Consider the following 22,497-nt stretch of genomic DNA (forward strand, 5'->3'; position numbering starts at 1 on the left):
CCAAACTCCAACGCCCTGAGCAGTATTAGTGTCACTCTAACCCTTATGCTTCCATGGCATCCGTGACAGCAAAACAGCAATGGCCGGAGTTTCTGGAAACAATTTCTTTAGATGAGCAGGAATTTCTTTCGACTGATGTGGTGGATCTGTGGAATTCATTGCCACAGATGACTGTGGAGGCCAAGTCATTGTGTATACTTAAAGCAGAGGCTGATAATTCTTGATTTTCAGGGTGTCAACAGCTATGAGGAGAAAGCATGAGAATGGTGTTGAGAGGGATAATAAATCAGCCCTGATGGAATGGCGGAGAAAACTCGATGGGCCGAGTGGCCTAATTCTGCCCCTATGTCTTATAGTCTTATGACTTAATCAGCAACTCTGTATGTCTAGTTCAAAAGATTTCAAATATATACAACATTACTCAAAAGTATTTAACTCTTAATTCGTTGTCCTCCTCTGTTTTGTTTGAGACTGAGCAGGGAGCTGCAAGTTATGTATTTCCATTTTTGCTTGGTTCTCTTTGCACTGGTGGGTGATTGATCGTATTTTGGACGAACTTATTTCCTGATCTTATGGCAGCTCCAGATTGCTTTGTGCATCCGCCAATTTATGCGGTGAACCTGAAATTTAAAAAGTACTTTTTATCTACTCATATTTAACTAATATATCCGGTTGAAAAATCCATTTCTCTGCTATTTTCCAAGATATTTCTCAAATACTGAGCTAAATTTGAAAATTATCTTAGAGTCGGAAACGTACAGCACAGAAACAGGCCCTTCAGCCCATCCAGTGCTTGCTGAACAGGTAAACTGCCTACTCTCATCGACCTGCACTGGGACCATAACTCTCCGTAACTTTGCCTTCCATGTACCTATCCAAACTTCTCTCAAATATTGAAATCGAGCTTACATGCAACACTTGCACTGGCAGCTCATTCCACACTCTCACAGCCCTCTGAGTAAAGAAGTTTCCCTTCATGTTCCCTTTAAATGTTTCACTTTTGACCCTTAACCCATGACCTCTGGTTGTAGTCCCACCCAATCTCAGTGGAAAAAGCCTGTTTCTATTTACCCTATCTATACCCTTCATAGTTGTGTATACCTTCATCAAATCTCCTCTCAGTCTTTTACTTTCTAAAGAATATAGGCCTAACCCATTGCAGTCCTAATCTTTCCCTATAACTCAGGTCCTCCAGACCCAGCAACATCCTTGTGAATTTCCTCTGTACTCTTTCAACCTTATTTACATAATTCCTGTAGAATGTAATAATCTAAACAAATCAATTTTAGTCATGTTAAAAAACAGCAAAAGCAGTTTATTAATAAATAGGGAAAAACCTAGGTCCAAATGCTTCTAAATCAGTAACTTGTTATGATATTGTGTAATCTATGTTTCCATAACTAACATTAGATTTGTTCTTAAGACTGAAATCAACTTAAAAAGCCTAATTGAGGGGTAAGTTTTATATTTACTGCAATAAAATGGCTTTATTTTTGTAATAATCAGTTGAGCAAATGGTTAGGGACAGACAGAAGGAGAACTAGCTACGGATTTTAAATGGAGCACTCACTACCAGCATCAGATTCCGTTACTTCTTTCCTGTGCCTTAGGATTCTTTGCAGCTCATTTTCTTCTTTGACCTTTGTACTGGTTGCCAATGTTCCCTCTTTATGAGATTTCTTCAAGAGAAAGAAAACATATTAATTCCAAAAAATTTATAAAGTTGTCACATAATATCTTGGATGCCTTCCTTTATGTGTTTGCTTGGTGGAAGACAAGCTGGACTGTTTTCATCTGTAGACTGCTGCGGGCTTGCCCTTGCCAACTACATCCATGGATTCAGAACTTGAACTACAGTATATTTTTGTGTGACTATGTTTACTGTGTGCTATCTTATATGTGCTATATGTGCCTTGATCTGGTGCAACTGTTGGTACTGTGTTTTGCACCTAGGCCCTGGAGGAGCACTGTTTCAGTGGGCTGTATTCATTGGTATTCATGTATGGTTGAATGACAATTAAACTTGAAGTTGAACTTATGTCCCTGAGGAAATTCTGGCATCTTCCCCCTTCCTTTCAAGTCCCGAAGAAGGGTCTCAGCCCAAAATATTTACTGTTTATTCCTTTCCATAGATTCTTCCTTGTCTCCTGGCATTTTGTGTGTGTTGTGATTGATTGCCCTGGCTGGGGAGTTTATACTCAGGAATAGATACTCTGGATAAGAGCACAGCCATTTACATCTAAGCTGAGAGGCATCTCCATGGGAAAGTCTGTAGTCCCTCTATGTCACCTCAGCCCCTCAGAACCCACAAAGACACAGTGGCAGCAAGTCATTCACAATCCCGAAGGATTTCATCATGTAAGTTTATATTGTCTGTCTGAACACCCATGAAAGAACAACAGATTTGTGGCTATTGGATTCTTGAGCTTAGAATCAATTAAAAAGGCATCCGTTAGTTTCAAGAGACCATAGATTTGAGCCTTGGAAAGTTTCCAGGGCACAGGCCTGGGCAGGGTTGTATGGGAGACCAGCAGTTGCCCAAGCTGCAAGTCTCCCCTCTGCACGCTACCAATGTTGTCCAAGGGACACAACATGCTGCCTTAGCTGAGGCTCAAACTAGCGACCTTCAGATCACAGATTTACTAGTCCATGTGCCAACACTTAGAATCAATTAGACATGTTTAATTAAGGAATCTCTTTCTACTGTACTGACAGTTTCTTATAAGTGGCTACTATCTTAGTTAAAGTTTTTACTAAGATATACACAAGGTGTATATGTTGCAAGGTCATGTTGCAACTCTACAAATCTCTGGTGAGACTGCACTTAGAGTATTGTGTTCAATTCTGGTCACCTCATTATAGGAAGGATGTGGAAGCTATGGAGAGGCTGCAGAGGAGATTTACCAGGATGTTGCCTGGTTTGGAGAACAAATCATATGAAGCAAGGTTAGCAGAGCTGGGACTTTTCTCTTTGGAGCGTAGAAGAATGAGAGGGGGCTTGATAGAGGTCTACAAGATTATGAGTGGCATAGATAGGGTGGATAGTCAGTACCTGTTTCCCAGGGCACCAATAGCAAACACCAGAGGGCATATGTACAAAATTAAGGGAGGGAAGTTTAGGGGAGACGTCAGGGGTACGTTTTTTTACACAGAGGGTTGTGAGTGCCAGGAATGACTTGCCAGGGATGGTGGTGGAGGTTAAAACATTAGGGATATTTAAGAGCCTCTTAGGCAGGCACATGGATGAAAGAAAAATGGAGGGTTATGGGGTAGTGTGGGTTTAGTACTTATTTTTTAAGGATTATATGGGTTGGCACAACATGGAGGGCTGAAGGGCCTGTACTGTGCTGTAGTGTTCTATGGTTCTATGGTGGTTATTTTATTAGATACCTCCAGTACCTAATAAAGTGGCCACTCAGTGTCTGATCATGGTCTACTGCTGCTGTGACACATCGACTTAAAGATTCACAGTGTTGTGCATTCAGAGATGCTCTTCTGCACACCACTGTGGTAATGCGTGGTTATTTGAGTTTCCTGTTCACTTGAACTAGTCTGGCCATTCTCCCCTGATCTCTCTCATTAGCAAGGCATTCTCATGCACAGAGCTGCCACTGAACGGACATTTTTTTTCTGCACCATTCTCTGTAAACTCTTGAGAAGGTCCCAGGATATCAGCAGTTTCTGAACACCAATAATCATTCAATGGTCAGAATCATTTAGATCACATTTCCACCCCATTCTGATGTTTGGTCCGAAGAACAAATGAACCTCCCGACCATGTCTGAATGCTGTCCAGTGTTATCAATACTCTTCAGAGATTGTCTTCCTGGTGTCCATGGCCACATAACCGGAACTTGTGATATGCAACAGCTGCTCATATGAACATCCACCATCTGCTCCCATGGCTCCATGCAACCCTGATCACGGGGGGGGGGGGGGGGGGGGGGCTAGGTATGTGCTACATTTTGCCGAAGGGTGACCTGCAGGCTAGCAGAGGGAAGGGATGCCTTAACACCTCCTTTGGTAGAGACAAATGTCCAGCCCTCAAACCTATTTTTATCATATGTACTGAGATTCAGTGAAAAGCTTCATTTGGATATCACCCGGACAGTTTGATGCCATTCATAATTACATCAAGATACTAACAAGGAAGACAATGCAGAATATAGTGTTACAGTTAGCAAGGAAGTGTAGTTAGACAAATAAAGTCAAGGATCACAAGATAGAATTGGAAATCAGGAGTTCACATTTAAGCATACGAGAAGTCCTTTCAAGAGTCTGGTAAAACAGGATAGAAACTGCCATTGAGCCTGGTGTTACGTGTTCTCCAGTGTTTGTATCTTCTACACAAGAGATTCTGCAGATGTTGAAAAGCCAAAGCAACACACAGGAAATGCTGGAGGAACTCAACAGGTCAGGCAGGGTCTATGGAAATGATTCAGACCGAGACTCTTCTTCAGGACTGGAAAGGAAGGTGGAAGACGCCAGAATAAAAAGGTGAAGGAAGGGGTGGGAGGATAGCTGGAAGTGATGGGTGAAGCCAGCTGGGTGGGAAAGGTAAAGGGCAGGAGAGGAAGGAGCCTGATAGGAGAGGAGATTGGACCAGCAGGGAAATGGAAGAAAGAGGGGCACTAAGGGAAAGTGATAGCAGGTGCAAAGACGTGAGAGGACAGAGTGGGGAACTTCTGTCCAAAGGGAGTGGGGAGAAGTCCAGGGTGGGTAGGGTCCTTGGTAAGTGTTGATGGTGTCAATGGAGTGCAGGCTGGTGCTCGAAAAGAGGCATTGCAGCCTTTCCAATGGATGGACGCCTACTCCACAAACAACAAATGTCCCCTCCTAATGATGTTAACCATTTGATGCCAAGCTTCATCACCCGATTAAAAAGTGGAGTCTGCACATCTGTGTGTCTGTATTAACAGTCCAAAGTAGTGAATCAGGTTGGACTGTGGAAACACCTAATAAAAAGCATCCATGCCCCACCAGGCAGCAGCGATAATCCTCTTTACCTTGTTTATTTCTAACCATTAGGTTATCCCTCCCGCATTCAACTAGTTAGGCTGATTATGTTGCTTTATAAGGAATCAATACATGCCAATAGTGATCCAGCGGAGGCCACTTCATCTCACAGCACTGCTGGTCCACACAGAGGAAACAGCAGTCAGAATCAGAAGCAGGTTTAATCTTTCTGGCAAACTGTATCTCGTGAAATCGGTTGTTTTTCCAGCCACAGTAAAATGGCTGTTTTGTGGCAGCAATAAACAAGAGCTGAAGTGAAGAGTGGGAAACGCTACATAGAGCATTTCCCCCTCTTTTAAAGTACAAGAGCCTCAGAACTCACACCACCGGTTTCAAGAACAGTTATTCCTTAGGTCTTGAACCAAAGGGATAACTTCACTCATCCCAACAATGAACTGTTCCCATAACCAATGGACTTGCTTTCAAGGACTCTTCATCTCATGTTCTTGATACTTATTGCTTATTTATTTATTATTATTCTTTCTTCTCTTTGTATTTGCACAGTTTGTTTTCACTGGTTGAACATCCCAGTAGTGCGGTTTTTCATTGATACGTTTATTATTCTATAGATTTCCTGAGTGTGCCCACAAGAGAATGAATCTCAGGGTTGTACATGGTGACATATATGTACTTTGCGAATAAACTTTACTTTGAACTTTGATACTGAAAAAGTGCCGAACTGCACCCAAGTTGCTTCTGGATAATTTTGACAGTAGTAACTGCGGGGAGCTTGTTTGGCCATGACACAATTACAAAGGAACCTGAAAGATTGAAGAGAAAAACTTAAAGTAAATTGGAATTAAATTCAGGACTTACCAGTATTCCTCTGAGTTCCTGTAAAGCATCAAATTCTCGAGGAGTGTTCTTATTAGGTGCAGTCTAGAATCAAACAGAAGGAAGTGTGACCAAAAGGCAAACTGATTAATGGCATTAGCACCAACAGGAATTCACTCAGAATTAATAATTTGGCATGGTTTTATTGGAAAAAGGTGACAATGCAAGAAAAAAACAGTTGAAGTACAGGGAAAAGCTCTTTCAGGACATTAAATAACAGGCAAAAGTAACATCTGCAGAAGACAACTAAACTTAGGGCTGACAATTCACGTGACCTTTGATACATGCAAAATCTTGAATAAAGTGATAATCACAGAATTTAAAAAATCATGTAATTTTTTATTTATTATCTACTGTATCAATAACCACATTTGAAAAAAATTGGAAACAAAGTTTCTGGTGAGAGGGATGTAGTTTAAAGAAGTTGTGTCAGGCAAGGCTTTTTTGTTTACAGAGGTATTGGGAATGGGCTGCTAGGGCCAGTGATGGAGGCAGATGGATAATGGCATTTAAGAGGCTCTTGGATAGAGTGATGAAGGGATACAGATCATATACAGACAGGAGCGACCTAGCTTAATTTAGCATCATAGTGCAAACATTGTGGTTCAGAGCACCTGTTCCTGTGCTGTACTGTTTCATGTTCTGTGCAAATGTGGGGGGGGGGGGGGTTACAAATGTTACTTTGCTAGAGAATTTCAATTTTATCTGCATTTAGGAATTAAAGCAGCACTTTAGAAGAAACTAACTTCCTTCAGCTAAAAACATATTGACTCAAAGAGTTATGCAAGCAAGAAAACAGGCCATTTGGCCCACCTGTCCACGTCGAACAATTAGCCTATCTGAGCTAGACTCTTGTGTCTGTATTTGGCCTATACCCTAACGTTATTAAAAGTAAGATAAACAGATACTATGGAAATAGGTAGATAGACAGTTTTACAGGATTGAAACAACTGAGATAAACTGTGCACTTTGGTAAAGTAGTAACCAGTTCCCAATGCTTGGAGCTAAGTTGTAGGAAGAGGAATTATGGCTCTTTCTATTCCCCGTGAGTTGAGTACACAAAGCAAAAGTTTAGAGAAGTACAGGGGATAATGTTGGTGGGTGAAAGTTAAGGTACCACCGCAGGTGCTGATTCAAACCACTGCTAGCTCTCTAAAAACTCAGCTCTTTACAAAGCATTAGCAGCCACCAATTTGTTAGTAGTTTGAGTGGTCTGCAAGTTTAAAGTTAACTAAAAGGGCACAACTTTGGATTCGTAAGTTTAGAATTCAATGAAGAATATGCTTCACTAACTGTAAGAACACAAGGGGACAAATTATTAATTATACGGAGGTCAGTGTATTAGATTACTGAGTTAGAGAGTTCCTCAACCACAAATAGTACTATTTGAGGACGATACAAATATTTTATAGTTTCAAAGAAGAGAGAAATGCATTATACTGGTTAAATTATAACAACACAGTCACCTTGTTTGTTTCATTGACCTTCCGAAGCTGAACTCCCTTCTTAATTCTTTCCATCATTTCATCAACCGCTTGTTTCTTCACTTCATCAAAAGAATTGCCTTTGGAAAGTTAAAAAAGTTTATGATTTGGAAGGTAACTGATTTATACATGAAACTGCGTGCATTTTTACCCTCCACAACTTCGGCATGGTACTGCTGAATAAAGTTATTTTCATATCTGCATTAACTTCTTTGTATTAAATGCAAAATAGGGAGGCATATTGGACGGACATTTTTCTAATGACCATAATTTGATAGAAGTCCACAGTATCTCTGTCTATTATGTTTACATAGAGAGTTTGAATGTGGCATTACTTTCAGCTCATTCTTCATACATAAGGTGATTGTCAGAGCACAATTTCTAAGAGCCTCCAGAATCTGCAGTTATATTTTAATTGTGCACATACTAAGGATGAACAACAAAGGTGAAATAAAAAGGAAACCTAACCAAATTATTTACAAACTGTACCAAGAAGGGAGTTGTGTGTTTACAAAAATACTTTGCATTTATAAGATCTTTCTCAGCAATACTGAAATACTCACAAATACTGTACAGTCAGTCACACCTGAGAAGTGTAGTCACTGCATATTGTAATGCAAACAACATAACCCTACAGAGTCAAGAAAGCTCACCAATGCCTCTGCTTTCTGAGGAGGCTGAAGAGAGCTGGACTTTGTACATCTATAGCAACACACACAAAATGCTGGTGGAATGCAGCAGGCCAGGCAGCACCTATAGGAAGAAGTACAGTCAACATTTTGGGCCGAGACCCTTCATCAGGACATCTTCATCTGTCCCAAAATGTCAACTGTACTTCTTCCTATAGATGCTGCCTGGCCTGCTGCGTTCCACCAGCATTTTGTGTGTGTTGCTTGAATTTCCAGCATCTGCAGATTTCCTCGTGTTTGTACATCTATACTCATGTCATTCTACAGATAGACAGTTGAGAGCATCCTGACAAGCTGCATCACTGCCTGGTACGGAAATTGTGCTGCAACAGACAGGGAGGCTCTACAATGGGTTGTCAAAACTGCCCAATGCATCACTGCCATCAGCTACCCACCATCAAGGGCATATATACAGAAAGGTGCCAAAAAACAGGCCAGCAACATGATGAAAGATCCCAACCACCCTGCTCATGGACTGTTTGCCCCTCTCCCATCAGGGAGAAGCTATGTAATATCCATATCAGGACCACCAGATTCAAAAACAGTTACTTTCCCCAAGCAGTAAGATTAATCCACATATCCACCCACTAACTCCACTGCAACTTGACTATTTCCCATCAGTTCCCTTAAGTACAACCTAGTGTCACTTTGTGGACAATGCATTTAAGCTATCTTTTAAATTTATGTTTATTGGGGTTTTATTATTGTTTTCTTTATCTTATTGTCCTTTTATTTTGACTGCATTGGATCCGGAGTAACAATTATTTCATTCTCTTTACAGTTGCGTATTGGAGATGACATTAAACAATCTTGAATCTTGAATAATTAGAATATGGTATTAGTGCTACATTAATTAATCCAATTATCAGGTATGAGCATTATTGATGTACCCAAAAATGATTGTCCATTCGTAAATGCCCCTGAACTGCTGTAGTCTGGGTAGTGGGAGTTCTAACATTTCCATTCAGAGATAGGGAGAGGATGGGAATGGGTTTCCAGGTCAAGATGGTTTGTGACTTGGTGAAAGATGGCAATGCTCCAATCCAATTACATCCTGGACCATCTAGTTCAAAGAGATTGTGTGTGTGTGTGTGTGGTTCTGCATCAGTGGATGGACATGGTACCACCAAACGGACAGCATTTCTCTGAATGGTTAAAGCTTATTGAGAATTGCACCTTTCAGAAGGTGATTATTGTCTTGGACTCACATTTCAGCATTTATTAGCTCAAGCTTGAACGTCATCCACAATTCACTTTGCAGGAGTGAACTTCATTGTTATGTTTGAATTTTTGTTAAATTGTATGAATCAGCATAAGTTCTATTCATTACAATACATGGTGAAATCTTGTGCAATAACAAAATTCAAAGTTCAATGTAAATTTATTATTAATGTATATGTGATAATTAAAACAATGAGATTCATATTCTTGCTGCCATTCGCAGTAAGCACAAGAAACACAATAGAACAGAATCAATGAAAGACTGCACACAACAGACAACAATGTGCGAAAGACAACAAACTGTACAAATACTAAAAGAAAAAAAAACACTAGTAATAATTTTACTACCGGTAGTTACTTGTTTACAAACTATATATAAAATTGTAACATCATGCATCTCGCACTAATCGCCCCTCACTTACATAACCACACGACATTTACACAAGAGCAGAAAGGGTGGCGTTAGGGCATGAAAAGATGTAAAAAAAAACTGATAATAGCTTCTGTAATTCTAAATCAAGCCCAGCGTAAAAGCAGAAATCTTTCATGTTATATTGACTACAAAAAGGCATTTGATTCCATCCCACATTCATGGATAATAGATGCACTTAATATATAGATAGATAGATAGATAGATAGATAGATACTTTATTCATCCCCATGGGGAAATTCAACATTTTTTCCAATGTCCCATACACTTGTTGTAGCAAAAACTCATTACATACAATACTTAACTCAGTAATAATATGATATGCATCTAAATCACTAACTCAAAAAGCATTAATAATAGCTTTAAAAAAAGTTCTTAAGTCCTGGCAGTTGAATTGTAAAGCCTAATGGCATTGGGGAGTATTGACCTCTTCATCCTGTCTGAGGAGCATTGCATCGACAGTAACCTGTCGCTGAAACTGCTTCTCTGTCTCTGGATGGTGCTATGTAGAGGATGTTCAGGGTTTTCCATAATTGACCGTAGCCTACTCAGCGCCCTTCGCTCAGCTACCGATGTTAAACTCTCCAGTACTTTGCCCACGACAGAGCCCGCCTTCCTTATCAGCTTATTAAGACGTGAGGCGTCCTTCTTCTTAATGCTTCCTCCCCAACACGCCACCACAAAGAAGAGGGCGCTCTCAACAACTGACCTATAGAACATCTTCAGCATCTCACTGCAGACATTGAATGACGCCAACCTTCTAAGGAAGTACAGTCGACTCCGTGCCTTCCTGCACAAGGCATCTGTGTTGGCAGTCCAGTCTAGCTTCTCGTCCAACTGTACTCCCAGATACTTGTAGGTCTTAACCTGCTCCACACATTCTCCATTAATGATCACTGGCTCCATATGAGGCCTAGATCTCCTAAAGTCCACCACCATCTCCTTGGTCTTGGTGACATTGAGACGCAGGTAGTTTGAGTTGCACCATATCACAAAGTCCTGTATCAGTTTCCTATACTCCTCCTCCTGTCCATTCCTGACACACCCCACTATGGCCGTGTCATCAGCGAACTTCTGCACATGGCAGAATATATATAAACTGCACCCAATATTTGTGAAGTTCTTACAGCATCTAGTGAAGCATAACATACTATAATCATTCTATCCATTAACAACCAAAAAAGAATAACCATCATTAACAAAATAAACGAAGGCAATTTCCAGGATGACTCTCTATGTCCACTATGGTTCTGTCTAGCTTTAAACCCGCTCTCTAATTTACTGAATTGGACAAAAATTGGGTGTCAAGAAAACAATTCAATGTCACAAAAACAAAGGAGTTGGTTGTGGACTACATGAGGAATGGAGACAGTCTAACCCCTATTGACATCAATGGATCTGGGGTTGAGAGCATACACAGCTTTAAGATCCTCAGCATCCACATCACCAAGGATCTCATGTGCTCTGTACATAGCGGCTGTGTGTTGGAAAAGTCACGACAGCACCTCATTCACCTCAGATGGTTGAAGAAGTTTAGGATGGCCTCCCAGATCCCAAGAAATTTCTATAGGGGCACGATTAAGAGCATCCTGACTGGCTGCATCACTGCCTGGTACGGGAACAGTACTTCCCTCAATCGCAGGACTCTGCAGAGAGTGGTGCAGACAGCTCAACACATCTGTAGATATGAACTTCCCACTATTCAGGACATTTACAAAGACAGGTGTGTAAAAAGGGCCCGAAGGATCATTGGGGACCTGAGTCACCCCAACCACAAACTGTTCCAGCTGCTACCATCCAGGAAATGGTACCGCAGCATAAAAGCCAACAGGCTCCTGGACATCATCTTCACCAGGCCATCAGACCACTAACTTCATGCTGACAAAACTGTATTTCTAGGTTATATTACTACCCTGTTGCACATAATATTTATTATAAATTACTATAATTGCATATTGCACATTTAGACAGAGACGTAATGTAAAGATTTTTACTCCTCATGTATATAAAGGATGTAAGTAATAAAGTCAATTCAATACTAAATCAGAAACAACCAAATTACAGTGCCTATAAAAAGTTTTCACCCTGTCTGGTACTTTTCATGTTTTATTGTTTTATGACATTGAATCACAGTGGAGTTAATTTCTTTTTTTTTGACACTGATCAACAGAAAAAGAGTCTTTTGTGTCAAAGTGAAAACAGATCTCTACAAAGTGATCTAAATTAATTACAAATATAAAACACAAAATAATTGATTGCACAACTATTCAACCCCTTCAAGTCAGTATTTAGTAGAAGCACCTTTGGCAACAATTACAGCTTTGAGTCTGTGTGGATGGATCTCTATCAGCTTTGCACATCTGGACACTGTAATTTTTCCCCATTCTTTACAAAACTGCTCAAGCTCTGTCAGATTGCATGGGGGTCGTGCGTGAACAGACCTTTTCAAGTCCAACCATAAATTCTCAATTGGACTCCAACTTGGCCACTTCAGGACATTAAGTTTATTGTTTTTAAGCCATTCCTGTGTAGCTTTGGCTTTCTGCTTGGGGTCATTGTCTTGCTGGAAAACAAATCTTCTGCCAAGTTGTAGTTCTTTTGCAGACTGCATCAGGTTTTTTCTCCAGGATTTCCCTGTATTTTGCTGCATTCATTTTACCCTCTACCTTCATAAGCCTTCCGGATTCTGCTGCAGTGAAGCACGCCCACAGCATGATGCAGCCACCACCATGCTTCATGCTAGGGATGGTGTGATTTTGATGATGTGCGGTGTTTGGCTTACACCAAACATAAAATTTAGTCTGATGGCCAAAAAGCTCAGCTTCGGTGTCATCAAAGTATAGAACCTTCTTCCAGCTGAGTTCAGTCTCCGACATGCCTTCTGGTAAACTCTAGCTGAGATTTCATGTGAGTTTTTTTCCCAACAGTGGCTTTCTCTTTGCCACTCTCCCATAAAGCTGCAACTGGTGAAGCACCCAGGCAACAGTTGTTGTATGCGCAGTCTCTCCCATCTCAGCCACTGAAGCTTGTAAATCCTCTGGAGTTGTCATAGGTCTTTTGGTAACCTCCCTCACTGGTTTCATTCTTGCGTAATCACTCAGTTTTTGAGGACGGCCTGCTCTCTGCAGAATTACATCTGTGCCATATTCTTTCCATTTCTTGATGATTGACTTAACTGTACTCCAAGGGATATTCAGTGACTTGGAAATTTTCTTGTATCCATCTCCTGACTCATGCTGTTCAATAATCTTTTTATGGAGTTGCTTGGAGTGTTCTTTTGTTTTCATGGTGTAAGTTTTGCCAGGATACTGACTCACCAGCAGTTGGACCTTCCAGATCCAGGTGTATTTTTACTACAATCAATTGAAATGCCTTGACTGCACGCAGGTCTCTATTTAACTAATTATGTGACTTCTAAAACCAATTGGCTGCACCAGGGATGATTTGATGTGTCGTTTTAATACAGGGAGGGGTGGGAGTGAATATTTATGCAATCAATTATTTTGTGTTTATATTTGTAATTAATTTAGATCATTTTGTAAGCATCTGTTTCCATTTTTATACAAGAGTATTTTTCTGTTGATCATTGTCAAAAAAGCCAAATTAAATCCACTGTGATTCAATGTTGTAAAGCACTAAAACATGAAAACTTCTGGGGCAGGGGGAAGGGGCTCAATACGTTTTACAGGCACTGTACAGTTAACACACCTTCTCTACATGGATTGTTTAAAATTATATGCTCTTTCATCATTAAAGCTAAAGCAATTAATTTAAATAGTAGGTCTATTTTGTAAAATTATAAACATGAACTTTGGACTAGGTAAGTGCAGAACATTAAACATAGATGCAATGGAGCTAGTAGAAAATAAAACAGAGCAGCAGGATACAATACAACTAAATGATAAATATGAAACATATTGTATAAGTATCTGGAATGTCAACAAGCAAAGAAAATAGACTATAGTGCAATAAAAGGAAAACTTTTGACAGAATTTACTTCAAGGCTTAGAAAATCTGCCAAACAGAGCTCAACTGTAAAAATATAACAAAGGCAAAAAGCACTTTCACTATACTCATATTAACAAGTTCTTTTGGTATGATATCTTGGTCCAAAATCTATCCAGAAAATTTACAAAGGAAGAACTGAAATGACAAATTTTAGAAAATACTTTCAATTCTGATATTAAAGTACACAGCACTGAACTTAAATGAAAGCACAACCCTGAAAAATGAAGAAATTATCACTGCAGAAGTAGAAGTTAACCAATGAAAGGGCATGACCTGCCATGGAAGACATCCCCAAGATCTGAGCAAACTAGATATCAACAAGGAAAGCATTGTTCAGAGTTGGAGATCTCTTCCTAGAAACAAAGGGTTCCTTGTGACAATACAGGACTAGGTGTTTAACACAAAAAGATCAAAATACTTAATAAAATACCAACAAATTCAAGAAAATAAATGCAGAAAATGCTAAGAGAAACCGGGAACAATCCAAAACACTACAGGATCCTGTAGCAGTTTAATTCAGTCTGGTTACTTACACAGGCACCATTAAGTAGCAAACGCCATTCACCAAAATCTTGCTTTAAAACACAAACTCATATAAGACACCATACTTTACTATAAATACTACCCTTATCCAATTTCAGAGGCAGAGTTCTACAATCTCAGTATTATGGTGGAGTAAAGGGAATTTCAGAGGCATGAGAGAGGATCTGGCCAGAATTGACTGGAAAAGAACACTGGCAGGGATGACAGCAAAAGAGCAATGGCTGGAATTTCTGGAAGCAATTTGGAAGGCACAGGATTTATACATCCCAAAGAGGAAGAGTATTCTAAAGGCAAGATGACACAATTGTGGCTAGCAAGAGAAGTTAAAGTCAACATGAAAGCCAAAGAGAGGGCATATAAAAGAGCAAAAATTAGTGGGAAGTTAGAGGATTAGGAAACTTTAAAAACCACAGAAGGCAACGAAAAAAGTCATTAAGGCAGTAAAGTTGGAATGCAAAAGCAAACTAGCTAATACTATTAAAGAGGATACCAGAAGTTTCTTCAAATACATAAAGTGTAAAAGAGAGGCGAGAGTGGATATTGGACCACTGGAAACTGGGGATAAGGAAATGGCAGATGAACTGAATAAGTATTTTGCATCAGTCTTCACTCTGGAAGACACTAGCAGTATGGTGGAAGTTACAGGGGTCAGGGGGTATGAAGTGTGTAAAGTTACCATAACTAGAAAGAAGGTTCTTGGGAAACTGAAAGGTCTGGAGGTAGATAAGCCAACTGGACCAGATGGTGTACACCCATGGTTCTGAAGGTGGTGGCCAGGTTCAGGCCAAGTCTTTTGACCAGAAGACCATAAGGTATAGGAGCAGAATTAGGACATTTGACCCATTATCTGCTCTACCATTTCATCATAGCTGATCCAATTTTCCTCTCAGCCCCAGTTTCCCGACTTCTCCTGGTATTCCTTCATTTTTGACTTTTGCCTTAAATATACATGAAGACTTGGCCTCCACAGCTGACTGTGGCAAAGAAGTTCACAAATTCATCTCTCTCTGGCTAAAGAAATCTCCATTCTAAAAGGACGCCCCTCTATTCTGAGGCTGTCTCCTCTGGTCTTAGACTCTCCTACCTTAGGAAACATCCTCTCTGTCAAGGCCTTTCACCATTCGATAGGTTTCAATGAAGTCTCCACTCATTCTTCTGAATTCCAGTGAATACAGGCCCAGAGCCATCAAACACTCTTCATATGACAAGCCATTCAATCCTGGAATCATTTTCATGAACCTCCTTTGACCCCTCTCCAGTTTCAGCACATCCTTTTTAAGATTAGGGGCCCAAAACTGCTCATAACACTCCAAGTGAGGCCTCACCAGTGCTTTGTAAAGTCTCAACATTACATCCTTGATTTTATATTCGAGTCTTTTTATGTACATTTAAACCAACTAATTCTTGATTGGTCAGGGCCGAGAGGAAAAATGGATCAGCTGTGATGGAATGGCAGAGCAGACTCGATGGAACAAATGGTCTAATTCTGCTCCTGTATTTTATGGTCTAAATTATATTACAACCAATTCATTATTACAGATAGGACAATCCATAATAACCATCCGGTATAATATTACAGGATAAAGAAGCAAAAACAACTTACTCAATAGACAAATACACATAACATACTGAAATCAATAATAATAATAATAATAATAATAATAATAATAATAATAATAATAATAATAATAATAAATACTTCATTGATCCTGAGTGGGAAATTCTTCTGTTACTGGAGCAACATTTAAAAACACACTTAGCAGTGTGTATTATTTTTTCAAACCATCTATTTCCAATCAGACCTTTTCAATTTGGAAAACCAAAGGAATAGTAACTTTATTAGATTTGTTTATGGAGAATTGTTTAATGACTTTCACTCAGTTAGCGGACAAATATGACCTATCTAATGCACACTTTTTAAAATACTTACAAATTAGGAATTTTCTATGTAGTTTACTTCCAAATTTTCCCTCTGCTTATTCACCCAATATAATAGATACCCTTTTTCAGGTTAAACCATTTCAAACAGGACTGATAGCTATAATTTATAAATGGTTATTGAATTTGTATATGTTACCTAATGATAAAATTAAAGCTGTGTGGGAATTGGAATTTTGAGAGTCACTTTCAGATAATCAATGGGATAAAATTTTTCATTTGGTAAATACTTCATCTATTTGTGCCTGTCATTCCTTGATACAATTCAAGGTAGTGCATTGGGCGCATATGTCAAAGAACGAATTAGCCCATATCTCTTCCAATATTATCCTATTTGTGATAGATGTAATACTGAGGTGGCTACTTTAACACATATGTTTTGGTCTTGTATCAAGATAGATAATTTTTGGAAAGAAGTTTTTAAAACTTTATCAAAAGTCTTGAATTTGGATCTACAACTGAATTTACTTACAGCAATTTTTGGGATCATTCCATCGGAAGCCAGATATATTCCTGTTTCCGCTCAACGGATGATAGCTTTTACAACTTTATTGGCTAGGAGAGCCATTTTACTTAAATGGAAACAAGTAGAGAAGTTATGGAAATGATGACAATTAAAGAGGAGGAAGTAATGGCGCTTTTAAGGAATATAAAAGTGGATAAATCTCCAGGCCCTGACAGGATATTCCCTAGGACCTTGAGGGAAGTTGGTGTAGAAATAGCAGAGGCTCTGACAGAAATATTTCAAATGTCATTAGAAACCAGGATGGTGCCAGAGGATTGGCGTATTGCTCATGTGGTTCCATTGTTTAAAAAGGGTTCTAAGAGTAAACCTAGCAATTATAGGCTTGTCAGTTTGATGTCAGTGGTGGGTAAATTAATGGAAAGTATTCTTAGAGATGGTATATATAATTATCTGGATAGACAGGGTCTGATTAGGAATAGTCAGCATGGATTTGTGCTTGGAAGGTCATGTTTGACAAATCTTATTGAATTTTTTGAAGAGGTTACAAGGAAAGTTGACGAGGGTAAAGCAGTGGATGTTGTCTATATGGATTTCAGTAAGGCCTTTGACAAGGTTCCGCATGGAAGGTTAGTTAGGAAGGTTCAATCATTAGGTATTAATATTGAAGTAGTAAAATGGATTCAACAGTGGCTGGATGGGAGATGCCAGAGAGTAGTGGTGGATAACTGTTTGTCAGGTTGGAGGCCGGTAACTAGTGGTGTGCCTCAGGGATCTGTACTGGGTCCAATGTTGTTTGTCGTATACATTAATGATCTGGATGATGGGATGGTAAATTGGATTAGTAAGTATGCAGATGATACTAAGATAGGTGGCGTTGTGGATAATGAAGTAGGTTTTCAAAGCTTGCAGAGAGATTTAGGCCAGTTAGAAGAGTGGGCTGAAAGATGGCAGATGGAGTTTAATGCTGATAAGTGTGAGGTGCTACATTTTGGTAAGAATAATCCAAATAGGACATACATGGTAAATGGTAGGGCATTGAAGAATGCAGTAGAACAGAGTGATCTAGGAATAATGGTGCATAGTTCCCTGAAGGTGGAATCTCATGTGGTTAGGGTGGTGAAGAAAGCTTTTGGTATGCTGGCCTTTATAAATCAGAGCATTGAGTATAGGAGTTGAGATGTAATGCTAAAATTGTACAAGACATTGGTAAAGCCGAATTTGGAGTTTTGTGTATAGTTCTGGTCACCGAATTATAGGAAAGATATCAACAAAATAGAGAGAGTACAGAGAAGATTTACTAGAATGTTACCTGGGTTTCAGCACCTAAGTTACAGGGAAAGGCTGAACAAGTTAGGTCTTTATTCTTTGGAGCATAGAAGGTTGAGGGGGGACTTGATAGAGGTATTTAAAACTATGAGGGGGATAGATTGAGTTGATGTGGATAGGCTTTTTCCATTGAGAGTAGGGGAGATTCAAACAAGAGGACATGAGTTGAGAGTTAGGGGGCAAAAGTTTAAAGGTAACACGAGGGGAATTTCTTTACTCAGAGAGTGGTAGCTTTGTGGAATGAGCTTCCAGTAGAAGTGGTAGAGGCAGGTTCGGTATTGTCATTTAAAGTAAAATTGGATAGGTATATGGACAGGAAAGGAATGGAGGGTTATGGGCTGAGTACGGGCCAGTGGGACTAGGTGAGTGTAAGCGTCAGCATGAACTAGAAGGACCGAGATGGTCTGTTTCCATGCTGTAATTGTTATATAGTTATATGGAAGGATTCTAATCCACCTACTGCTCTTTATTGCCTTACTTCCATTATATCCTGTTTAAGTTTAGAGAAAATAAGAAGTCGGACATTTGATACATCCTTTAAATTTCAGGAAACTTGGCAACCTTTTAATCAATATTTTCATATGCTTTGATGCATGGCTCTTCCAGTTACCTTCTTGAAATATTGGATTTGATCAGAAAGTTTTTCTTTTTTTCTTGCTTTCACTCTCAGTTTGAGCTGCCCAGTTCCCTTTTTTTCTCTTTTTTTTGGTGGGTTTTTTTGTATGTATATTAAAATTATAAAAGTTTATCTTTTATGTTCTTCTTTTCATGGATAAGAGGGGAATCAATTATCTTTTTCTTTATTACATCCTATTAGATTAACATTATATATGATCTTGATAATGTTCATTTTACCTTTTATATAAATGTTATTGATATAGATATTTGAGATAATTCTCCTCTTGTTTATATATATATGTACTCTTTTATTTAGTTAATAAAAAGATTGATAAAGAAAGAAAAGAAAACAGTGTGCTGGCTTAACTAATAATAAAGTACAGAATAATAATATATACAATAATATATATAAATATATATAATAACCCTCACGCTGGGGCTATACGGCGTTGAGGCACGTCCCCTGGGTGGTGGATGGGGGATCCCTCGTGTGAGGGGTGCACCGGATAATATGGAAGAAGGTGCCGCGAACCAACATAGCCTAGGAGAAGGAACTCCGATTCCAAACCCGGGTAGATAGGACTCATTAGCCTTGGATGGCAGCCTATCTAGGAGCGGGTAAACTCTGATTTCAAACCCGGGCAGGTGGAGCTCGTTAGCATGGAAATGCCATCGCCTAGGGGAAGGTGACCCCGACAGAAAACCCCTGGTCCTCCAGGTTGGGGGTTGTGCAATGGGCTAACAACCCGTTCACATAAAACAAGCAATTGTTACAGAAACCGTCAACAGATTGTCAACCATTAACCCAGATCTCGGGAAAAGCAGGGCCCCATTCAGGAGGCTGATGACGCGCTGCAACCAAACCCGTCAGGAAGCTGCAGGGCTGACAACCCTCCTTCACCCGAGGAAAACCATAATGGAGGTTCCAAAGCTGCTCTCACAGAAGAAATCTATCCTAATCGGAACATGGAATGTTGGATCGCTTTGGGAGATAGGTAGGTGTGCACAGGCAGTGAAGGAAATGAACCGATACCACCTCACACTCCTGGGCATGTGCGAAGCAAGGTGGAATACTTTTGGTGAGACCAAACTGCAGACGGGAGAAACTCTGCTCTATTCCGGCAAAGAAAAAGAGGAAGACCCGCATGAGGCTGGTGTGGCCCTGATGTTGTCCAAAGAAACAGCCGGAAGTTTGATAGAATGGGAACCGGTGTCCGACCGTATCATCACTGCCAGGTTCGAGTCCAGATTCCAGAAGGTATCCATTATCCTGTGCTACGCCCCAACTAACAATGCAGAGGAAGAAGAAAAAGATCTCTTCTACACCCAGCTTCAAGCAGTAGTTGGAAAGGTACCTAAGCAAGATATGTTGATCATCATGGGAGATCTGAATGCCAAAGTAGGCAGTGATAACACTGGCAGGGAGAGAGAGATGGGCCAGAATGGTTTGGAGAATATGAATGAAAATGGAGAACTCCTTACCAACTTCTGTGCCTTCAACGAACTGACCATTGGAGGTACCCTCTTTCCCCACCGACACTGCCACAAGATAACCTGGGTCTCGCCTGAGAACCAGATTGATCACGTCATAGTCCGCCAGCACTGGAGAAGTTCATTGCAAGATGTGAGAGCCAAAAGAGGAGCAGATATTGGATCTGACCACCATTTGGTTGCTGCGAAGCTGAAGATGAAGCTGCCAGCCAAGAAGAAGCAACAGAACACGCGAATAAAGTTTGATGTTAGAAAAATGTTGCAATAATGTGCAATAATAACATATGAAATAATAAAACAGAGATTTTTGTACTATGATGTGAGTTCTCCTGTCACATAGACATGAACTGTTGTATGTGCTTATTGCATTTAGTAGGAAACATTCTCTCTAACGATCCTTGTGACAGTGGAGCTGAATGAGTCTGTTCGAAAGGGGGCTCCGTTGCTTATTCAGTAGGTCATGGAAAGTATGTGCCAAATTTTTAAGTGAAAAACATCAAAAATATGCTGAAATAAAGAAGAAATTGAAAGACTATGGAACATGAACAGGGTATACATTGTCCCAATATTAATATCTACAACTGGTATCATCCCAAAGTCACTACACATTAGCATTAAACAATTAGTCCTACACAGAAAGCTGCTATACTAAACACCACTAAAATAGTCCAAAAGTTCCTAACAATTGAGAAATGAGTATGCTTGGCTATGCCTATACCTCAGATTTTACCAGCTACAGCTGAGATAAAATATAAAAAATAATAATAATAATAAGTAAGCAATAAATATTGAGAATATGAGATGAAGATTCCTTGAAGGCAAGACTATAGGTTGTGGCAACATTTCAGTGTTAGGACAAATAAAGTTGAGTGAAGTTAACCCCTCTAGTTCAGGAGGGGTAATAACCGTTCCTGAAACTGGTGGCGTGAGTCCTGAGGCTCCTGAACATTCTTTCTGGTGGCAGCAGTGAGAAGAGAGCATGGCCTGGGTGGTGGGGGTCCTTGATGATGGATGCTGCTTTCCTGCAACAGCACTCTATGTAGGTGTGCTCAATGGTGGAGAGGGCTTTATCTGTAAAGGGCTAAGCCTACCTTATGAAGTCTTTTCCATTCAAGGACTTTGGTGTTTCCATACTAGGCCAAACCTTCACAAACTTCTAAGAAAGTAGAGGTGCTGCTGTGCTTTTTTCATAACGACACTTACATGCTGGACCCAGGACAGATTCTCTGAAATGATAATGCTGAGGAATCTAAAGTTGCTGACCCTCTCCACCTCTGATCCCCTGATGAGAATTCCTCCTGAAATCAATAATCATCTCCTTGATCTTGCTGACTTTGAGTAAGAGATTATTGTTGTTTAGTCAGATTTTCAATCTCGCACCTATATGCTGATTTATCACCACATTTGAATTGACCTATGACAGTGGTGTCATCAGCAAACTTAAATATAGCATTGGAGCTGTGCTTAGCCACCCAGTCATAAGTGTAAAATGAATAGAGCAGGGGGTCAAAGCACACAGCCTTGAGGTGCCCTGTGCTGATGGAGATTGTGGAGGAGTTGTTGCCAATCTGAACTGACTGGGATCTGCAACTGAGGAAATCGATGTTCCCATTACTTTAACAATTCCAGACACTTGCCAGACACCACAAGCTTCTACATTTTCAGCTTTTATTGAATGTAACTTACCTTAAAATTATAACTAACTATATGTAACCCCCTGGGTCGCCTCAGGCTCGCTCAGCTCGTTCTCGTCTAGGGGGAGCAGCCTTCGGCCCCACCAAACTGGGTAATCAGCTGGTGTGGATGCTGTGTGATGTCCCCGCCTCACCAAATAACAGCCAGTACACCATATGCGATTAAATGAGTACAATTTATAAAGGTTACAATAACTAAGTGATTAATAATGATACAGTATATATGAAGGGAAAAAAATAAAGAAAAGGCGCCAAACTTATCAAAGTCCAAACCACTTCGTGCACAATCGTTGGAGCTCAATTACTGAAGTCTTCTGGCCACCATTTGATCCCCTCCCCTCCGAACTCTTCGACCTGCCGCCTGGGACCAACCACGGTGGTCGACCAGACGCTCCACACGAATCTGTCTTCATCTCCTCTCCTCACCGAAAACCTTGGGCCTCGGACCTCCGCTCGGGGTCCGTTCCGTCGCCCAGCTTCCAGCATCGCGTCCTCTCTCTCTCACCCCCTCGCGCCGACTGCCCAAAATGCCCGCCAACAATCAGTTTACAGACCCACAAGAAAGAATAACATTAATCCCAATTGGTTAACAAACAAATACAATTCACAATATCAGTAACTTTAACCCAAACAAACTTCCAGCACTTATCATAACAAAGAAGCATTCCTACTTTTAACAAAACAAAGACGCCATTTTGATTACATACACAGTAACAAAGAAAAAGAAGAAACCCCCTTT

At 40.1% G+C, this 22,497-nt stretch overlaps 1 protein-coding gene across 2 annotated transcripts in view; it reads right to left on the bottom strand.

Moving 5' to 3' along the window:
• Nucleotides 1–454: 454 nt before the first annotated feature.
• Nucleotides 455–22,497, bottom strand: part of shtn1 (shootin 1) — an 88,295-nt gene continuing 66,252 nt past the window's right edge. The window contains exons 13-16 of one of the 2 annotated variants that reach the window (XM_073026838.1): nt 7,317–7,414; nt 5,833–5,895; nt 1,571–1,679; nt 455–620 (exon numbers count right to left, since the gene is read on the bottom strand). In XM_073026838.1, the coding sequence (XP_072882939.1) occupies nt 571–620; nt 1,571–1,679; nt 5,833–5,895; nt 7,317–7,414 (320 nt within the window). In that variant the 3' untranslated portion in view covers nt 455–570. Of the gene's footprint in view, nt 621–1,570; nt 1,680–5,832; nt 5,896–7,316; nt 7,415–22,204; nt 22,277–22,497 lie in introns of those variants that run through there. The other variant, XM_073026839.1, reaches the window with a different exon arrangement.

The sequence above is a fragment of the Hemitrygon akajei genome, chromosome 23 (assembly GCF_048418815.1).
Source record: "Hemitrygon akajei chromosome 23, sHemAka1.3, whole genome shotgun sequence".
Classification (NCBI taxonomy): domain Eukaryota; kingdom Metazoa; phylum Chordata; class Chondrichthyes; order Myliobatiformes; family Dasyatidae; genus Hemitrygon; species Hemitrygon akajei.